The following is a 22,694-nucleotide window of genomic DNA, read 5'->3' as shown; positions in this document are numbered from 1 at the left end:
AATAACCAGACGCTAGAAATTTGCACTCGATTGGGACTGATGGCTTATTTCGCCGAACATAACTGATTTGAAATTGGAGTAAAAACGGAAACCATTGAATGTAAATCAGTTCATATACATTCATATTACAGTATTATATGCGTTGCGACCCACCTTTGTCAATTTATAGGTCCCAAATGTTAGCAATTTAGCTCCTTTAATATTAAACATGATTTTGTATTCAAGACTGTTATAAATCCGTTTTAATTCACAAATAGCCTAATCATGTCAAAATTTCAAAAAAACAGTCAGAACTGGGTAATTCTCGGAATTACTGATTGCTATTGAAATAATAATTGGATGTATTTTAGGTATATTATATTATCTGCTGGTTTTTGGTAATGTTGGCACTGCTGGGTATATCATTCCATGGCTCTTATAATAATATTATAAGGTCCATGATCATTGCCCTGGTGGACACCCATACAGCTTTCAGAGGAAGGAATGTGCACAGACACGCATTTACAGATGGAATTAATATCAGGTCTCATAAAAAATATATATGTAGATAGCTTTTGACCATGGAATTTATATTGTAGATGGATATAATGAAGATTTATCTCAAGTATTGTTAACCAGCGGTTGGTTGCCAGGCAAGATACACCCACATTTTGCAAGAGATGGATAGAGAACAAGCTAAAAACAAAAGCGATTTTTTTGTACAATCAGGGGCCATAATCCAGACAGTTATGGTCTGAAATGTGCATATATCGAAAGGGACCGAGATCTTTGGGATATAAAGATTTTTTTGTACAATCAGGGGCCATAATCCATGAAGTTATATTTCAAGTTTCGAAAAATCAGATAAAAATTGTGACCTGTGGAGTGTATACAAATTGTGAACGTCCACAGGGGCGACGGCATAATACATTCACATGAAATGTGGGCGTTTAAAAAAATCAGTCAAGAAATGCAGGAGACAAAAAAATTACCCTCTAAATAATTTTCAGCTGAGATAATTATCTCAATGACTGGAAACTGTACAACAATTTTTATAGATGTGATATATCAAGATGCCTACATACATGCGTAAAATTATTGAATTGTATGCATTAAAAATAAATATGACACTCAAGGGGCCATAATCAGCCATTGGTTAAAAGAGTATGTGTGCATTGAAGATTTCACTGAGCACTTTGGGCTGATGGGTTAAATAAACTTTAAATTGAATTAATCAGTTGTACATATCTACAAATGGCTGTGATGTGTTGATTTTCTGTTGAGAATACATGGTTGGCTGTGAAATTTTATATATGCAACTAATGTTTGTTGGGCCTGAAAAACATGAGCAACAATCCATCATCGCTGGCTTTCACGGTGTATCTATATCATAGAAAAAGTAGTATATCTTTAAATAAATGTGAGACAACACTTTATATTAAGGTGAAGACAGTTTTTATTACTTCTCTTTAGAATTAACATCTTAAATGACTAGAATTAACATTAATTCAGAAGTAGATTATAATTCCTGACTGTCTATTCTATTGTACATGCTGATATAAATTAAAAGAATAAGCCTGTAAATCTGATCAGCAGAATTTGAGATTCTTTTTTTTTTTACAATAAATAATTCTAGCAATAGTAAAAAATATCACAAAGTATCGTAACTAATATAATAATAAGATGTAGACTAAGCTTGGAACACAAGTTCCAGTTTGAAGCTACGGAATGGAAAAAATAAGTCACAACTAGAATTCCTAAATTAATTTAATTATACAAGAATCATCTAATATCAATATTATTTTTTAATATTCTTTAAAAATAAAAAAAAAATGAATAATTAAAAAAAAAGAAGTTATAAATGTGTAAATAAGGTTAGAATGTGTAAGCTAAATATACACAATTAAACATAAATTACTTAAAAGTAAAATAGGATATAGAATATAGTCAGTTAGATACATAGGCCCAGCATTCACTAATTGAAGAGTAGACTTAGTATAACATGGGGGATAGTATAATATATTACCCCTAAACTTGTTGCAGTGACACCCATTTTGTGATATGATGCAGGTGTAGTCAGAAGCACACCAAAGGGCAATTTTAGTAAAGATTTAGTGTAGTAATGCCACATTCTGATAATCAATAATTTCATTTAGAATGCTTTACAACCTACTCTTAAATCCAGAAGGTCAAAGTCATTTGAAATAGACCAGCATAAATACTGCTACAATAATCCATGGCTAAAAAATGAAATATACATTATAAGCAACTTTATATAATATGAAACAAAAAGGCCAATGAAGTGTCTTTACTGTACTTTCTGAGCAAAAATAGGAAAAAGGTCAATCCAATTAATATCAATTTTTCAAATAATTATAGTAAAGTGATGAGTTGATACAGACTGTACATGGACCATGATCTTAGCAATTATTATTACTGAATATGAAAATGTTCTTTTTATTCGATGCACCTCAAGATAAAGTTGATTATGACAAAAAATATCTGAATATACTGGAATAATTCAGTTGACATAGTGGAGTCATTATATTAATATTTTATTATAAAATTAAACATAAATTTATTGATGATGTAAATGATAATTTATTTAAAAGTGAGACTTTTTGAGACAAAGATGTAAAACAAATACTATGGAAAATAAAAGAGAGATCATTTATAGTAAGTTAAAATTTATTAAGATAAGAAAAATATCAGATCTAAATGTGTGGAACTTTTGGAAGTAATACAAATTAGTATAGTGCTTTTGAATTAATAAACTAATTTGGGAGTAATTAAAGTGTACTTTATATTGCTTTGGCACAATAATTCTTTATATTAGCACTTTTTCCACCAATAAACTTTCCATTTAAGTTCAGATATATATTTACAAAGCTAACATTGTACAATACAGAATATCAAATAGGGTTATTCAAAAACAAAACATTTCAACTTTTTAATATTAAAAGTTATACATGTATGTACAGTTCTGAATTGTGTTACTTTGTTTTGTCAGAAACAAACATATTTCAAACTAAGCATTATTTATTTTCAAACATGCTGTTACTGGTAGTGGTACACATATTTTATAAAGTACTTCAAATTGGTTTTAAAAATACATGCAATTAAAATTAAATAAAGCAACTTTCCAAATATTATGTCATCTCATCCATTAGAAATACAAATTCCAAACTGTGTCAATCATTGCATTACACATTGATCAACCAAGTATTTATAATTCCTGTTAAAAACACCAGCATACAAAAAGAAATACAATTTAACAATACTGTAAAGCTGAGAATGACTTATTATGTTTATCATTGCAAAAAAATGCAAATGATAATTGAATTTTAATACCTAAATACTGGTAGTTGCTGTTGTATGTTTAATTTTACATTATTTTACGTCAATATACGAGGTTATGCAAGTACATAATACATTGTTTATAAATACTGTAAACTTATATACTCATAAATTAACAAGGTATATATCTAGTTATATCTCACAAAAAATCAGCTATATTATAGTGGGTTATTATTTATATTCAATACAATCTTTGACAATAAAACTGACAAATTCTTAGGTAACTAAAATGATTCCTCTTCAACTTTGCTATAAATATATCCAAATTTAGGATATGAACTATGACTTTGTCTTTCCACTGCCTTTTATTACTGGAATATTGTCCAAAGCTATATATACAAATACACTGATATCACAAAAGCAAAGTCCACATAAAATCACTAACTACATCATATGCCTGACAGTAACTTTAATAAAACACATCGGGCCAGATGCTTAACCCATACATTAGGTTAAGTTTTAGATTTTTATTTTATAAATTGTGTTATTTTCAAATATTAAAATATTTTTTCAATCTGATCCTTAACTGGACAATATTTTAAGTAAAGGCTGAGTTAAGCATATGGCCCATACATAATAATAACAATCCTGTTATGTTCACATATTATTAAAGGTATTTTATAATATCTCTCTTTGCTATACAATCAGTGGTACGAAGCTAAAAGAGGTGAATACGTTATACAACATCCATTATACAGACATACACACAGGCTAAAATAATTTAAATTTCACTAACACAACACTACGAACAACTCTTGGTACAACATGACATACAATAAATATAACTATATTTGACTTGAGGATGAAAATAAATGAAAGGAATTTGGTACATTGTCATCAAAACAGTATCAAATGTTTTCACGATTCCATAATTATGTAGAGAATGATAAAATAATACATAAAGATGAGAATAAAGAACAGATCTGAGGTAATAATTTTAGATGAAATAATTTCAACTTCAGATATTTTATATAGTAATACACATATCTATAGACAATACTTCAATTATCAGACTTAATAAGTTAACAAATAACAACACTCATCAAGATATCCTTTATACAGAACTTTCATTTTATTCAAAGTCGTTATCTAATGCACGGTTTACTATGGAAGAGATGTTTCCGACCAAGAAACTCATCAATTTTCCTCTGTTAATTGTCAATCAAACCGAAACTCGAAAGCAAAATTTAATATCATAATATTTATTGATCTGTTACAGTAATAGGATTTAGATAGTTAGTGCTGGTTCCAGAATACCAATTAAAACATGTAGGGCAGACATTCCAATCAACTAAATCATTCATATAATTTATAGATCAACTTGTGACAAAGCCACAGTTTTTGACATTTACTGTAGAAATGAAAATCTCTAATTTCTGTTAGCACAAACATCTTGCATGCTGCACATATGAAACTTTGTCTAGACTACAGGCAAGGCCCAACAGTTGACTGTTCTGTCCGCACTACATGTAATAAACGCAAGTTGTGATGGATGCCAGCGACACTGGATGACTTTATCCTTGTGTTCACCAATAACAACACTTGGTAACGGTCGTAATAAATCTCCTACAAAACAAAAATATTATAGAAATAGAATTCATTTATACCAAATATTGAGTCAAATGTAGAATTAGTTAAATTACGAAAGTAAATGAAATCTAAGGCAGAAATTATATATTTGATTTTATATTTTAAATGTATCAGTGCATTGATGAAGGTATTACTCATTTATAAGAAGCCTGTATTCTGATGAAATTTACCAACCAAATTGTTATTGTTAAGAGCACCTGATAGACATTTGCTTACCATGTAAATCTGTAAGAACGACCCTTTGATCATAAGAACTTGATAATAAGTAGTAAGCATTCATAGAGAATCGTGCAGATCGACATTCTCCACTATGTGGTTTAAAATTCTGTATAACCCTTCCTCCTCTAATATCATACAACATGACCACACCATCTTCATGTCCCGATGCCAATAATCGTCCTGATGGGTCTACACAAACAGATGCAAAAGCACTCCCTACAAGAAAAAAAAAATTAAGATTTAAATTATAAAGACTGAACAAAAAATTCATGAAAGAAAACTACAGCTAGCAATATTGGATAATCGCAGACTTGTGGTCTAAGGGGAGGTAATATGACATCAACGACATAATACATGAGTTACCTCCCCTTATAATACATTTGATCATCTTTTCATTTTTAACCAGTTCAAGTTTTCTTATTTGGTTAGAATGAACATTTTCTATAAAATACATCATTGTAGAGAGAGAATCAACAAGATATAAAATGGACATTTTCTGTAACCAACAATTATTAATTTGTATTAGATTGAAAATAGTCAATTTTTCTGTGATATAAAACTGTAACTTACCACAGGGGCTAGGAACTACTGTAATAGCAGTAGACGCTCTTAAATCCCAAAATCTAGCTGTTTTATCTTGTGATCCACTAACAAACATACAACCGCCCCATGTATGTAAAGAATAGATATGTCCTGTAATAAAATATGTACAAATATTAAAGATTCATCAACCTGAAAAGCTATGTCTGCTGTTCCAGGGGAAAAACATCATACAGAAAAAGAAAAGAGATTTGAGACAAAGACTGAGGAGAGCTAAAAACATATGAAAAGATCAGTATTTAAATTTATTTATCATACTAAGCATGGCTCGAAATGTTCGCCTGTCTACTTGTCGCCGACAGGCGATTTTTTCGTCTGACAGGTAGCAAATAGAACTACCTGTCGCTTGCGACAGGTGGACTAAATTTTACTTGATGTACAGTAAATTGACCACAATACTCATGTCCACGTCACATACATTTAATTATTTGTTTCTAAATGCAAGAATTAAGCACGGAAATACCGCGAAAAGCCGCCATTTGCACTGTTTACATTTCGCTCTGTCGTAGGCTACAGTTACTCACACAGTTTGGAAGTAGACAATTTTATATCAATGAATTTCACACCATCTACGCTTTTTTTTATCTGTTTGACACTAGTTTATAGCATTATGGAGTATTATAATATCTAAATAAATTAAATCGCACCCCCAAGTCACCTGAAATAATTCTACCGTAACAACACCACAGTAAATATAGTAGTGGTTGGAATGGAAATGCACACGGCTCGTTGCTTGGTGTATTTAATCATTTAAAAAGTTTTAAACAATTTCAATAAATAAAGGCGATGAATAATTTATAAGACAATTTGACAAAATCAAAAAATCAGGTCGGAAAAATATTTGATATATAAATATAATTTGTAGCAAAAATATAGTCCGGATATGTGAGAAGGGAATTCCAGGTGGCGTTACCTGTCCTTCGCACGCGGTACAGGTGTGATTTGTGTTTTGATATTCAATTTATTATGGATATTTTAAAATCTGAATTCTACAACTCAACTGTGAAGTATTCGATTTAGTACGGAAGTGTGGTACCATGATACTTTGCGGAATTCATGTGGATACAGATGATAGAATTGTATGAATCTTCGAGTCGCTGAGCCAAAGCAGATTCGCCGACTTTCAAGAACTTTTAGGCAATCCGATGTCGAAGAAATAAAAAGTTTTCATATTACGATATTTATATAGAGCAATGTACGTCAAACTCAAAGACCTAACCACGTGTGTGTGTACCTACATGTATGGATATGTGTGATGTGATTGGTCTTTGAGTTTGATAATTGAGAGTGACAGGTTATTTACTGAAGCGACAGGTATGAAGAAAAGCTACCTGTCGCTTGCGACAGGTAGCTTTTTTTAAACATTTCGAGGCCTGCTAAGTCTAATATTAAAGACGCCTTCCCAGTACAAACTGTTTGATTTGATGATATATTTGGACTAAAAACATATCAGACTAATTTATCTATCAAAAGTTTGCTTCAATTCCTTTCAAAACATTATAATTTGAAGACAACTACCCCATTCCCCAGGAATATTTTTTAAGACACCTTGTTTGTCACGTGACATGATTGAGGAATAATCCATTTTTAGATTGTATTTGTTGTTAGTCGCTGTCCATTTACGATACATGTACATATCAAAGCCTAAGTAAATTCTTAGACTATCCTCTGCCAACTTCTTTTTGTACGTTTAATTGCAGAGCCTACATGACATTAAAGTCCCTCAACCATTAAGCCATTACATCACTCGAGGAGACAAGATGCCAGTTTGTGACATCCTATCACTTTTATCCTGTGGCTGCCCCATGGTTGTTTTTGAGGGAATCCAGTATTTTTCTAGTAAGAACATGTGTCTCTACATTCCATAATATATACTAAATATGCCTTAGTTTTATTGGAAAAACTACCATATAAATACTTTTGTAGGAATGAATCTTTTGGGATAAACAATATACCTGTATGACCAGCCATTGCTCTAATAGGTGTACCAGTTTCACAATCTGTAACATAGTTTTTACAATCACCAGCTCCACCACTGATTAATATAGATGTTTTATTGGTAGCATCCTGCATAAATACAAGATCTCTTATTGTACCATCATGAAAAGCCAACTCCATATCTTTTCCTGAAATAATTTATGTATTAATATGATAAAATTATCACTAGCATTTTATAAATGTTACATAGCAGAGTATATTGTGTTGACAAGAGGCAGTAATTCCTACTCCTATTTTGAATACCAACTTTCAAGGTTTTTTTAACGTGCACACCAATGTGTACACAGGAACTCAGATTTTCATCCCAACCGAACTAGAGCTGATTAGATATCTGCTAATTGATTGGTAATTGATGATCAGCATAACACTATGTGAAGTTGTAATCAATGATGTTTGTAATTGATCAGTTAACACAATGTGATGCTTGTAATTGATCAACACATCACTATGTGTAGTTTGTAATAATGTTTTTATTGATATACTATTCAAAAAAAGTAGGGGATATTTGATTTTTAAGTGTTATTAAAGTCACCTAATGAAACTGACGAAGAAACAAATGACAAAATGAAATGAAGTTCACATTCATCGATTTATTCCAAATGATCGTTAGACTAAGTAAGGCACAGACTGACCATTATAAGGGTAAAATGATACCTGGGGTCAAACAGCAAAGTTACCACAGCATCACAACCAAGTCAGTAACGGGTAAATCCTCCTCTGTTTGCCAAACAAGCATTGATCTGACGTGGCATACTCCTAATGAGACGTCTAAGGTCATTTTGGTCCAGATTGTCCCATTCCTGTTGCAACGCAGCAGCAAGTTCTTGGACATTGGCAGGACGTTGTTGACGTTGACGTAACCTCTGTCCAAGCATGTCCCAGACATGCTCGATGGGGGAGAGGTCGGGACTCAGTGCTGGCCAAGGTAATGTGGTGATGTTCTGTTGTTGGAGGTAACCGGTAACGATCCTGGCCCTGTGACATCTTGCGTTGTCATCCTGGAAGATGAAACGGCGGCCATGACGTCGTGCGAACGGCACAACATGGACTGCCAAGATGTTGTCCCGGTAGTACTGGCCTGTAACACGCCCTGCAACAACATGTAAAGCCGTTCTTCCAGCAACAGTGATGCCTCCCCACACCATAACAGAACCACCCCCAAATCGATCATGTCTGATGGCGTTAACGTCTTGGAAGCGCTCGTTTCGACGACGCCACACCCTCCTACGTCTGTCCAAAAAATCAACAGTGAACCTTGACTCATCTGAAAACATCACATTGCTCCAGCGTCGATTATCCCAGTGTTGACGATCCCTACACCAACGACGTCTTGCCTGAATGTGATGATCTCTCAAACAAGGGATCACACGAGGACGTCGGGCGCGAAGGTAACCCCTATGCAGTCGATTCCGAATCGTCTGGCCACTCACTCTCACACCAGTGTCTGTTTGAAGACGAGCGCTGATCTGATTTGCTGTGATGACACGATTTCTCAAGGCCAAGGTACGGATAAATCGATCCTGGGTTTGAGTTGTCGCCCTTGGTCGACCTGAGCGTGGTCTGTCCTGTACAGATTGTGTATCACGGTATCTGGACCATAGCCTGCTTATGACAGACTGAGAAACATTCATCGTCCGCGCCACAACCGCCTGTGTTGTGCCGATCTGTAGCATGCCAAGGGCACGTAACCTTTCATTTTGGGTAAGCCGACGCATATCAAAATTTGTTTTCTGGTCACTAAAACAATTAAACTGATGTTTCCACCCTGGAATTCAATGCCACAATGACTGTAACATTCAAAGTCAGAGTCGTGCAAATCTTGGGTTGGACCCCCATGATGATCCCAAGCATCACCTGCATTCCATGCGGTAGCTATTGGTGCGTTTGGGCGTCACATGTAACTGGAAATGTTTCTTCTGTTAGGTTCTATAGTGACTTTTTTCGTAGTCATTTGCATATTTTAGTATTATGCCCCCAAAATCAAATATCCCCTACTTTTTTTGAATAGTATATATCATATTCAGTTGGTGCTTGATAAATACAAAATAGAAATACAAAGAATTTACCTTCAGCTCTCATTAAACCAGTATTAAATTTAGTGAGTTTAATGACTTTATCATTAGAACCAGTAGCTATAAGATCTCCAGTAGGGTTCCATGCACTACAGTATATAGAACCTTTATGATGTTTGGCTTGTTTAAACACAACATCAGCTTCTTCTGTTGGTTGATCTTCTCTAAAATACACAAATCAATGGCAATATTCAAAAATAACATATTATACAATAATATATACATTGTGATAATTTGTATTTAACAAAGTCTGTGACAGGTGCCTTATGTCCAGGCTTGACAATAACAGTATTACAATTCTTTATTAAGATTCAAATTTAGACAAAAACATATTTACAGGAAGTAAAACTTACAGAACTGCAATAATTGCAATTAGAAGTAACATGGATATGTCACAACTTTCAATTTGTTTTCCCGAACATTTTGATTTTATTAAAACATCTTAATTGATATAAGCTTATTACTATTAGCTGACTTTGTGCAGTAAGTTAGGGCTGCAATTGTCCAACAAAAATACAATTTTGAGGCCATACTCGACACAGCATTCCAAATCATAAAGGCCCAGAAGATTTCCACAACTCACCTAACTTCTGATATATCGGGGAAAGCACAGATTCGCAACATTTTAGAGTTGGATCCAATAGCATAATAATTCCCTGTAGGGTGAAAAGCCACTGTTCTAATAGCTTGAGCATCTTCAAGCACATTGATAGCCACAAATCTTTGTCTATTTAATCCCTGAAAAAAGAAAAGACATTTTAATTTCGAGGAAAGCATAAATATTAACAGCTTTAGAACTATAATCTCAAGTAAATGGCTTGAATATATACTTGTACCATAGCACAGGTATTAGCAATTTAGTAGGAAAAATTTGCAATATCAATGTTTCCTTGAAATACCAAACTCAAATTGCATCTTACACACACATCAGAAATACAGAACGGTAGTTTTATTGATGTAGGTAATTGGAATGAGAAGGTAGGTATATTCTGTTCCAAATTCCAACTTCCATACCATTGAATCTTTTATGAGTGAGGATCATGTTTTGGTTTTTTTTTTGGTTTTTTTCATACCATCCTAACAACTGTATACACAGTTCTCGTTAGCCTAATGGGTTTTGTACTCCTAACAAATCGGGTTCTCAGGCCTTTAAGATAAATTCTGTCAAACATCTAAACCTCATATATCATTTCAATGGAAATCAACTGGTCAACTGAAATCAATATATATAAACTAGACAGAGATACCAACTTCTGATGTGGGTGAAAATATACTAGATATATCTTGTTCTGGAATATCTTCTTCTTCATAAATATTCCTTAATCCATGAACAGGACAAATATCTGGTACTGCAGCAGGTACTGATTTAGGTCGTGCCTTGGATGTTTTTTGTTTTGTCTTGCCTGGTTTCATCACTGGTTTATACCGTGCAGCCATTTTGAGGTTATCTTGTAAAATGGCCAATATGTCCTATCATTAGCTAAACTTGATTTATGACTTTTGAACTACTTATGAAACTAATTTCTCTTGTTGAGTAAACACATCTTTGTACTGCTAGCTAAATCCTCAATTGAAAAACCACTTCACTTTGAAAGTCCCTTTGAACATGATTGAAAACAGAAAACTTCTTTTAAGCCTTGCAACTCAATAAGCAAAATAAGCCCTTGTGAATCATATGTTTATGTACTTCAGAAACCTTGGTTTTCACTTTGGTATGTTCACTGATCAACAAGTTTGGTCAAAATAATTTACATTTCAGAATGCATAAAATCAAAGTTTTGTCAACATTACTCAATCCAATGTACCAATCTGTCTCCTATTTATCCACATAAAACAATGTTTAAAATGTGACCAAACACAAAACTACCAGACGTGTGTCTGATAGAGTAAAAAAAAATTTGTTGACTTAAAAACAATTTAGCGTGATGATAATTTTTCTTGCACATGTGCATGAAATCAGACACTTCCTTTTGCTTTCCAAATTGGTTTTGTTACCGTTCAGCATGAAGAGACTTTCTATAATGACACCACATCCTATACAACTAATGTAACAAAAAACCTCTCTACATGCGGTACATGATAATATTCATAACAGATATAATATAGTAAAAACACAGATTCATATTGCACCCATTAGACTCAAATCTAAATGTATCCTTAATCTAAATTACTGCTTGGTTGTTTTAACAAAAATTCTCAAACTCACTAATGCGTCACCATAGACAGATCTACATGTACAAATACAAGTGTCAGGGATTATTATGTTTAAATGCTGACTTCCACTATTTTCTTATTAACCATGTTAAACATGTAGTGTCAATATTAATCATTGGTGAACTCTTCCTATTTTAAGGTTATTCAAATAAAGGAAGTCAAAGAGCAAATCTTGCTACTTGACACATATAATACTTGAAGATATGATAAAACATAATTTATATCCAGTATATCAATAGTCATTTAGTAAATTCCATATATTTTGAACTAAAGGTCAACCTTAACAATGCATTATGCAAGAGCTATATGCCTATTGCCGTTTTTTTTCTGTCTTCAAATGCTATACAAATTATTATTCAGACATTTATTCATATGATTTTATTCGGATGGCCGAGAAATTAAGTGGATTACCCTTTGTTTATTATTCCTGCTTTGATTGATATGGTACTTTTTAAAATGAAGAGCATGAAATATGAAATGGCTGCAATAACTATAATATGACAAGAGGCAATAAAGGCTAGGCATTGGGTTTGTTTTGCCAAATTTACAGACTAAATATTAACAAAAAGTGGGTGTGACACCACCAGAGGGGGTCGGAAAAAAAATAGTGGTGGCTCAGCACCTGGGTGTCGGGCATTCACCAAACACAATAGTGATCATCCTTAGGGTATAAGGAACAGGTACATGTATGCAAAGTTTCAAAAAGATCTGTTAAGAATTGTGGCCTGTAGGCGACACAAAGACACATGCAAAAAATGGGCGTGGATCTCCCCCAGGGGGGCGGGCATTCACCAAAAATAATAGGGGGTATAAGAAATAAGTATGAAAAGTTTTCAAGACAATTCATTAAGAATTGAGGCCTGCAACACACAGACACACAATTGGCGTGGCTATGCGCCTGGGGGTTGGACATGCACCAAAAACAACAGGGGTGATCTTTGGGGTATAAGTATGCAAAGATTCAAGATGATCCGTTAAGAAATGCGTCCTGTAGATGACAAACAAACAAATACAAAAAATGGGCATTGCTCTGCCCCTGGGGGTCGAACATTCACCACAAACAATAGGGATCATCCTTAGGGTACAAGGAATAACTGTACAAAGTTTTAAGACAATCCATTAAGAATTGTGCCCTGTAGGTGACTCACAGACACACAAACATACACGTATAATAAATGGAAATTGCTGAAATTCAATAGGTTTCTTCATCTCACTAATTTAAACATGTATCAATTTCAAAACAATCAGATGATAAATGTAGTCTGTAGAGTGTTCACAAGAAATTGTAGACGAACTTACGGATGGGGGTGACGGCATGCGTATATTAAAAAAATATATTTTCTTAGTTGAATTAAAATACCTACCTTAGAAATGACATTAGCTCTGATTGTATCATGAGGCTGTTGTCTATAAGATGGGGGTGTGGCTGGTGTAAGGTGAGACATGTGTAAACTAGAGCCATTTTTACTTGGTGTAGTATCAATTGTTCCATCTTGTTTCAAATCTACAAATATTTCAAAGCATAAAATTAAAATATTCAAGTTTTCAGTAAATATTGTTTCTCACTCCCCCCCACCCCCTTCCACTCAAATATACCAATGAAAATAATCCACAAAATCTGAAGGAAAAAATTGAAACTAAGTGTGAAAAGGTTTAGGTGCCACACCCAGAAGTATTGTCATACCATATATATACATGTATATCCTTTATTGCTCAAGAATCATATAAAAAAAAAACCCAAAAAAACCCCAAAACTACTAAACAGAATGTTATATATATAAAATAAGATATGCATGCAATCTATTACATATGGATATTTAAAAAAAACCCAAGAAAATCACATAAATGACAGACAATAGCTATTGTTTAATTTGAAGAAGCTCAGACCAAACACAAAAAATAAGGGAGATACAAACCAAAGACAATACAATATATATTAAATTTTAATTCATTTTCATGGAGTTACATGATCTCCATTTCTTATATATATATAAACATTACAACAGAGGGGGGTACAAAAAAAGAACAAAAAAGAACAGAAAAGATAAAATACATCATGCATATTTTACAACAAACAAAACTTATTTGACTGTAACAGAATACATAAGTGCAAAAGCATTCATTCAACTTTTGCAAGCTGGCTAAAAATTCTCTACTTATAACTAGGTGATCATATTTCACTCAGAACGTTTACATTAAGAGTCAGACTAACATTAAAGTAATATTAACAGGGTACAACAGATGTTTTAAAAACAAACTAGATGAGTAAAATACGAAATTACAGTTGGATGTTTTTTTATTATACACCTGGTTGATAACATGTCTGCTAAAATCTACATTTTGCACTGCTGTTAGCTGGCAGGTATATGTATAGTCAGAAAGTTCTATTAATGGTTCATGTAAATAGAGTCTATGTGCTCCACATAATACTTGCATCAGAAAATATAGTCCTTCAGTTAGAGATAGCATAATTGGGATTTATAATGTAATTGACCAATATTATCCAATTAAGGATGATCTATGGTCAATTATTAAAAATATTGATCATCCTAAATTCACCACCATCATTTTTATATGTGTACATGAATATGCATTAAAAGTCATCTATCTTTATGAAATCATTCATGGTTTGATAACTCTCACTGAAAACTACTGACATTCCATTTAGTCTGTAGTTCAGTTTAGATTTCTGAAGCCCTTGAATACTGAATAAACAATGGGTGACTACATGTATGTGATCTTGTGGCATTTGAAATGAACATAACTATTACCAGATCAATAGATTAGCCTTATAGCTACAAAATTGGATGACACAAGAAATAAAACTATAATATGTACATACACCAATGTCTATATATGGTGCATTTCATTGGCTTTCAAATTTAATATCATTTACTTTGGTTCATTGAAGGTGGTGAATGGTGATCTGTTTTTAACAATCTGGTCAATATACAAGTAAGCTGGCAAAACAACAGTCAATATCTATTGATCATACTTAAATAATTCACAATTAATTCATCTTTTTCAAGTCATATACAACTACCATTAGTAGAATATGGAACTAATCAAATGACACAATCATGTATTAGTATAATAAATAATTTTCTGCTTTTGATAAGCATGGATCCATCAGTCTAATTAAAATCTGTTATTATTTGATATCATCTCTTTTCATGTAAACATACATCAAGTACAGATCATTCACAAGGACAATCATCGACATCAAATGTAGGGTGGACATATTGAACAAGAAAACTCAATGGAAATAAATAATTTAATTTCAGTTAGATTAATGAATCCACCACCAGGGCTCTCACTTCAAAATTTTAAGTATTTTTATGAATAACACATATTTATACTATTTATACAAGTAGTGTTTGAAAGGTAAATTTCTGAAAGAACTGACAGATCAATTTCACAACCAATTAGTCAAGACTAGTAATTATGAATGAAATGAGAGTCCTGGAATCAATGTCTCAATACAAAACTACATGTTTAATTAATCCATAACTTTAACAATTCAAACTAAGTGCCATGTAGTGTTGTACCAGTAGTTAAAGACTATTTTGTTCAAAATTTCTCAGATGCAGAGTTAGTAGTACATATAAGCTTTCAATCAATAACAAGCTTATGCCAAGGTTGGGAATTTAGTTATAATACCTTTACTTGTTGTCTTGTTTTTAACAGTCGTATTTGTAAACTGTTTTCTGGTAGCAGTAGGTGTTCTCGGTTTACCTTTTGCTAAAAAATACCAACTACTAGTGTAAAATAAACAAACTACTAGTGGCAATGTAACATGTACATGCATAAAGCTAAAATGATATCTAATAAACAAAACACCAATACATTTGTACTTCCAGCCAAGTTATTGTTTACTTTGATGGCCTGGATACTTTTCCAAATACAAGCACAGGTAAGTGTACCTATAAATTGTTTGGCAAAAAAAGTTTGAAGGCTGCCTTAGAAATTGCACCAACAAAAAATATTTAAAATAAAGATAGGTTGCCAGCCAACAAAATATATGCACACAACAGCTAAGTTGTCCTAACAATCTATAAAGGCTGTCACATTTTTGTTCTTTTGGGATAATTTAATATAATAAAAACAAGATTTATAATTTCCATAAACTGTTCATTGCCTACATATATCGATGTATGTGTTATGTATAGTTCTAAGTTATATCTTTCAATGTCATGCTAAATAAGAATGGTAGTCTAAATAAAGCACCGAATAAGAAATATCCTGTGCAAATTGGTTTATTTCAAAATCTTCATTCTGCACTATACAGACAGTTTGAGTTTTACATGCCTCAAAATTTATGGCATTCCATACGAGTTTCAAGCTTTTATTAATAATTATTCATTGTATTTATTTGACTATTACATTTATGCAAAAGCATGCTTAAAATAACAACTATAATATGTGTAAGTATTATCTATATTATGTGTAACAAACATTTAAAATTTACATAATATCAATACTATATCATTAGTTAAATTATCAAACTGCACCATGTATAAATACATACGGTAATAAAAATCTTTCTTTTATAGATATATTATTCAAAGCCGCAGATCGTTATTGGAGAGATTTTGAATCATCTAGAATATTGTGAAAGTTGAATCTCCAAAAGGAATATCAGTCCAAAAATGGTTCAGTATTAACAAAGATATGAAGAACTGAAGATATAAACAAGCCAGCGTCACCTACAAGTGTTGAATCCTCTGATCTAAAACCGGAAGATTATCTACCACTGATATTTTGATATTGTTTTCTTAATTAAATATTAAATAATCAATATAAGTACATTTTAGTATTGATTGATTAAATATTGTACGATCAGCGACTTTATAACTTGCAATAAATATAACTATACATGTACTTATTAAAACATAAAGCATCATTATCATGTCTATGTACCAATATACAAAATGTTAGTAGGTCATATTCAGCAATGGATGCAAAAAACACACGACTTAGCACTCTCAATGCATAGATTAATGTACCTGATGCAAACGAGGTTTTAGGCTTGGAGGAGTCGGGTACACTCAAACTTCTGTTGTATATTTTTGCCTTACAAGCACCAGAAGCAGACTTCAGATTTCTTTTGGGAAGAGTTCCATAATTTGACACTGGAGTTGAGGTTTTTTCACCTTCTGGTACAAGATCAAATTTGGCATCTGGAACACTGTTACTTCTTCTCAATCTGGGCACTCCACAAGATGAGGCTTCACCAGCTTTACTACTTGTACTTCCTGATCTTCTTCTAGCTAACCCTGGTGACCTATGGCTATCAAATTTTTTGGGAGCAGAGGTTTTGGCCTCTTCAAATTCAATTTCAAAACAAGTGGATTTTTTACGAGCAATGCATTTTGGCATACCTGATTCGAAGTCGAGCTGGTTAATATCTAGACTGAGGTTATGGTTTTGTTCTGATTCGATGGTTGTGTCAATGTCTACTGGTTTGGGTAAATTGGGTTCAAGTGGTGATGGTAGATTACTGTTGTTGTGGTGACTGCTATGCTGTGAATTTTGAGAATCGATGGGTGATGACTGAAATGTCAGTTGTGTGTTGACAGGAATTAAATTTGGAGAACTAGGTTCTTCACCTATAGGGCATCAGTGAAAACAAAATCAGCAACAGAAAACACAAAAGCAGATACCGGTAATATAAAAAGAAATACATACATAAGTCTTATCTGAACATGATGTATTTTGAAAACATCTCCATGACCACAGAACTTCATTTTTACTACAAAAAGGATTATCTCTAAAATTACAGTATCAATTCAATGTAGAAAATTACTGGTTCTGAAAATTATTACCATTCAAATCCATGTATACATGTACCACTATCTGTACGTAAATTTTTAAATTCTAGTATTTTTCACAACACTTATGTGTATACATGTAATACATAATGTTCAGCGGAAAATAATAATACACCACTACCAAATAGAAAGAATAACAACCACTGGAGACATTTAAAATAAATATTAAAAGAAATATAGGCTATACATTGAAATATGAAAAAAGGACAATCATGCAATGATAAAGTGTGTTTTTATTAAATATATCCATGAATGATTTTGTGACTCAAAGCTAGAAGAGTACATGTAAAAGTAAATACATATAAATGTGCCTTTAAAACTTCACATTAAGAATAATCATATCATTCGGTTTACCGTTTAAGACTATGTCATTATCCATCACAAAAAAATACTTACAAGTGCTTTGGTTTATAGATGTAAACTGATTAGGTTGAGGCGACTCATCAATGAATCGGTTGTCATTTAAAATAGTCTTTTGTCTTAATTCAATCTCCATCAACTCCCTTTGACATTGTTCCCTTTGTCGCTCTTGTTCTTCAAGTTGATCCTACAAGGCAAAGATTGGAATCAAATACAAATGGATGATAAACACTTTTTAAAAGACATATTTTAAAGATAAAAAGTTAATGGATTTTTTTTATGAGTGGTGCTTACAACCTTTAAATTCAAAAGATTGGTATATATACATGTACATGTAATTTAACTTTCATTCTACATATATAGTGACGTCCCTAAATTATACCAAAACTTTTAAACAATCTTAACTGTTTGATAATTTAACTCTGTTTCTATACAGAGTAACGTCCATACATTGTAGATAATATCAAAACTTTTAATAAATATTGTTATTAATTTTACAGTTACAAAAGAAAGCAAGGCATACACTTAATATGAAACTACCAATCAATAGAAACGGGGGTAACAAAAATCAATTACAGACGGTTTGATGGGATCAATTTTGACTAAGTCAAAATAATGTATTTATACAATAATAAATAGAATACAATATCCAAAAAAAAACCATCGTTTTATCCAGTCATTTTTTATTTAGTTCTTCATCCCTGGAGAAGTTAGTATTTTTACTGACGAAACGTTGGATAAAACGATGTTATTTTGATATTGTATTCTATTAATTATTGTATCACATTTCAATGTGGGCGTATAAAAAGTTATTATAAAGAGAAATTAAAATCAAATGTTCTAGCATGTTCATACCTGTAATCTTTGTTTTTGTCGGTGATACTCTTTATACATGTTTAATTCTTTACTTGAATCTGTACTCTGTGAATCTGTACTACTCTTTCCTGTTCTTACAGCATCAGCTGTAACACTAGCTGATGGTGAATAACTCTGTACAGGTGCCGGTGTAGAATTAGCTGAAGCTGTATCAACTTGGCGTCTTGGTGATTCATGTCTTGGTGGATTTTGTGATGGTGATGGTGATGCATGGGCTGTTTCGACCAATGATGAATGAGTATTAATGACCTCACCATGAGCGAACAATTTATCAATTGACATCAACATTGGATTATTTTTTACAGCCGCATTTGACATAGCTGCTGCGTTAGCTGGTGCCACTGATCGAGAAAGAAGACTGAAATCTCCAGACGTGTTCATGACATCTCGTCGACCCTGCCATAAGCCACTACTCAATCCATCAAACTGAGGATTGAGAGAGCGAGTCATCATCTCTGCTGACCGGGGTCTAGCAGTGGGTACTGCTGAATGGGGAAACATCTTCGGTTTGATTGGGGTAACCAATATTTGTTCAGACCAAGATGCCTCTAAAGATGGTTTTATCAATGGTTGAACATCAATATTTACTTGTTTTTGTTCAAATGGACATGAAAACGTGTCGTAAGGTATACAAAGCAGCCATGATATCAAACTAAGATCAGCATCACTGAAACCATTATCATTCAAAACATTCATGTATTTCAAATCACAGTCATCATTAGTAGCTTGTTGTTGGCAATACTCAACACAAGATTCATACAGCAATCCCTTTAACACAAGCTGTATTAATCGATCATTTTTCGCAACATTCTTTTTATCTGAACTACTGGAATCCAGTGGAAGAAACTTCTCAACCAATGGGCATATATCCTTAAAACATTCAACCCTGGCATTACTAGGATTCCAATTTTGATAATCAATATGATCGGAGAGTTTGGGTAAAGAAAGAAGAAAACAAAGATTACTGTATTCTTCTTTAGAAGGACATAGTTCTTCCAATGAGTTCAAACATTTAACAACTTCATCAACTGTGAATTCATAATTTTGCATGACATTTGGTTCTGATTTAATACAAAGAAGTTCGAGATATTTGTGTTTCATGATCAGATAGTGAAATTTTTTCATATCAAATTGGTCAACAGATGCCAATGGTTGAATAAAATCCATAACATCGTCCCACTGTCCGTCTAGAATAAGCTGACGTAGAAATAACATATCATCTGAATACATTCCATTTATTATACCAGTCTCCCGCTCTAACGACATCATCGAAATGTTGAGCTGTCGATTTTGAAGAAATTCTGACACCAGTCTGACAATGTCAGTCTCTTTAACAGTTAGCTGTGGCGAAGGCATCTTGACTGTATCTGATTACCAATTTATTAACAATTTTTTTTTCAATTCACAGTAGACTTTTTCTGCTGTACCTAAAATAAAAGATAATATATTGATTAATTAAATGATCTTAAAAAATCAATGGTTACATTCTTCAAAATTTACTATGTGTAAAGTGTAAAGAGTAGTGTAAAGGGATCACAATGGCTAAGTGGGTAAGACGCTGGCTCACTAGCCTGGAGGTCGGGAGTTCGATCCAGATTTTCCGGTGTGGTTTAGCCCAGTTTAGGAGCAGAACAGTAGGACATTAAACCCCATTTCAGTTCATTTCAGCTTTCAGTTTATTTTTAGTACTTTTATTCTGGATCGTCTTGGATGTAAATTGTTGTATTACATGTATATAGACGGGACAACGGGTACTTTTCATACATCAAATTATGTGAAATAAAAAGAAATAAATGATTCTTTTTGGCAAAAAATAAAGAATCACAGTGAAAAATAGAAGGTAAGGGTTCCAAAATAACCTGAGAGCTGTGTTTTACCGTATTCTTGCAGCTATATAGGGACAGATCAGAGACAGTTCCTAAAGGAACTACAAAAAGTGATCACGTCACTCAGAATAAAGTAATTTGAATGAAATTTTCAATATATTAATTTTAGATTATCTATTTTGGACTATACATCTAGCAAGAATGGCCAGCTCTTTATCTAATGCACCTTTAAGCCATAGGATTAGGAATCACTTGCAAACTACACGTACAATAATAAAATGAAATTGTGATAGGAATATCAGCCCAAACAATGGTTCCATTCAGTATTTACAAAGATATATGGACTTAAAACTCTATGCCGCTCTCTATGTATTAAAGACCACATAAGATTAAAAATCTTAATTGAATTTACTTATAGCCAATGCTTTTATCCATTTTACGGCAAGTTCAAACCAATCTGATTAAAATTAATTCAGCTATTGAGGTTTAAGTATCCGAAAGCCAAAGATAGGTTGCCAGGCATCGAAACATACGCCCACAGCAGCTAAATCATCCGGGCAGTCAACAAGTGTTGTCACATATTTTTTACTTTTTTTGGTAATGAAACATTTATAATACACTACAATCTGATTAAGAGTAACAACTCATGAAGTAATTATCAATCTGAAAGTTAATCGGATGATAACTTTAGCCTCTAGAATGTCACAATTTTTTTCAAAGTGATCAAGGGCCATAAGTTTGGCAGTAATTATCGGAAATCATTGAAGATCAACAGGCTTCTTCGACTCATGACCTTTAACACTGTGTATAAATTTAAAGTCAATCGGATATTAACTTTAGCCTCTAGAGCGTCCTCAAGATTTTTCAAAGTGATCGAGGGCCATAATTCTGGCAGTAATTATCGGAAATCCCTGAAAATCAATAGGATTCTTCGTCTCATGACCTTAAACACTGTGTATAAATTTAAAGTTAATTGGATATAAACTTTGGCCTCTAGAGCGTCCACAAGATTTTTGAAGTGACCAAGGGCCATAACTCTGGCAGTAATTATCGAAAATTGCTGAAAATGAATAGACGTCTTCGTCTCATGACCTTAAACACTGTGTATAAATTTAAAGTCAATCGGATATTAACTTTGACCTCTAGAGCGTCCACAAGATTTTTCAAAGTGATCAAGGGCCATAACTCTGACAGTAATTATAGGAAATCGCTGAAAATCAATAGGCTTCTTCGTCTCATGACCTTAAACACTGTGTATAAATTTAAAGTCAATCGGATATTAACTTTGACCTCTAGAGCGTCCACAAGATTTTTTGAAGTGATCACGGGCCATAACTCTGGCAGTAATTATCGGAATCGCTGAAAATCAATTTGCTCCTTTGTCTCATGACCTTAAACACTGTGTATAAATTTAAAGTCAATCGAATATTAACTTTGACCTCTAGAGTGTCCACAAGATTTTTTTAAGTGATCTGAAAATCAATAGGCTTCTTTGTCTCATGACCTTAAACACTGTGTATAAATTTAAAGTCAATCGGATATTAACTTTAGCCTCTAGAGCATCCACAAGCAATTGTGGACGCCAGAACGACGGACGGACGGAAGGGGGCGACGACAATCTACGACCACATTTCAATGTGGGCGTATAAAAACGGTTTTCAAATTTTCAATTACAACCTTAATCCGGTTGATTGGCTGGTGATGTCACAGGCACTACACATACTATATACATTATCAATACAATACACACCACCAGTTGACCAAATTATCGT

At 33.0% G+C, this 22,694-nt stretch overlaps 1 protein-coding gene across 1 annotated transcript; it reads right to left on the bottom strand.

Annotated features, from left to right (window-relative positions):
- Positions 1 to 1,417: 1,417 nt before the first annotated feature.
- LOC126808826 (WD repeat-containing protein 47) lies at positions 1,418 to 17,387 on the bottom strand. The gene is made up of 9 exons (XM_050533824.2): positions 17,036 to 17,387; positions 15,690 to 15,770; positions 13,394 to 13,533; positions 10,399 to 10,553; positions 9,810 to 9,979; positions 7,701 to 7,871; positions 5,716 to 5,838; positions 5,143 to 5,361; positions 1,418 to 4,902 (listed from the first exon to the last, which is right to left on the bottom strand). Exons 3-9 carry the CDS (start codon positions 13,472 to 13,474, stop codon positions 4,757 to 4,759), a joined length of 1,065 nt encoding a protein of 354 aa, XP_050389781.2. The 5' UTR covers positions 13,475 to 13,533; positions 15,690 to 15,770; positions 17,036 to 17,387; the 3' UTR covers positions 1,418 to 4,756.
- Between the last annotated feature and the right edge of the window lie 5,307 nt (positions 17,388 to 22,694).

This window comes from Patella vulgata, chromosome 1 (genome assembly GCF_932274485.2).
Source record: "Patella vulgata chromosome 1, xgPatVulg1.2, whole genome shotgun sequence".
Lineage (NCBI taxonomy): Eukaryota > Metazoa > Mollusca > Gastropoda > Patellidae > Patella > Patella vulgata.
This window is presented reverse-complemented; position numbering and strand designations above follow the sequence as displayed.

What these genes read in the sequence shown, in the direction of transcription:
- LOC126808826 (XM_050533824.2), bottom strand. Translation starts at nt 13,474, where the DNA reads ATGTCTCACCTTACACCAGCCACACCCCCATCTTATAGACAACAGCCT. An exon ending in GAGCTAATGTCATTTCTAAG is followed by an intron (nt 10,554 to 13,393) that starts GTAGGTATTTTA and finishes TTCTTTTTTCAG; the next exon opens with GGATTAAATAGACAAAGATT. An exon ending in AGCAATGGCTGGTCATACAG is followed by an intron (nt 5,839 to 7,700) that starts GTATATTGTTTA and finishes ATTTTATTACAG; the next exon opens with GACATATCTATTCTTTACAT.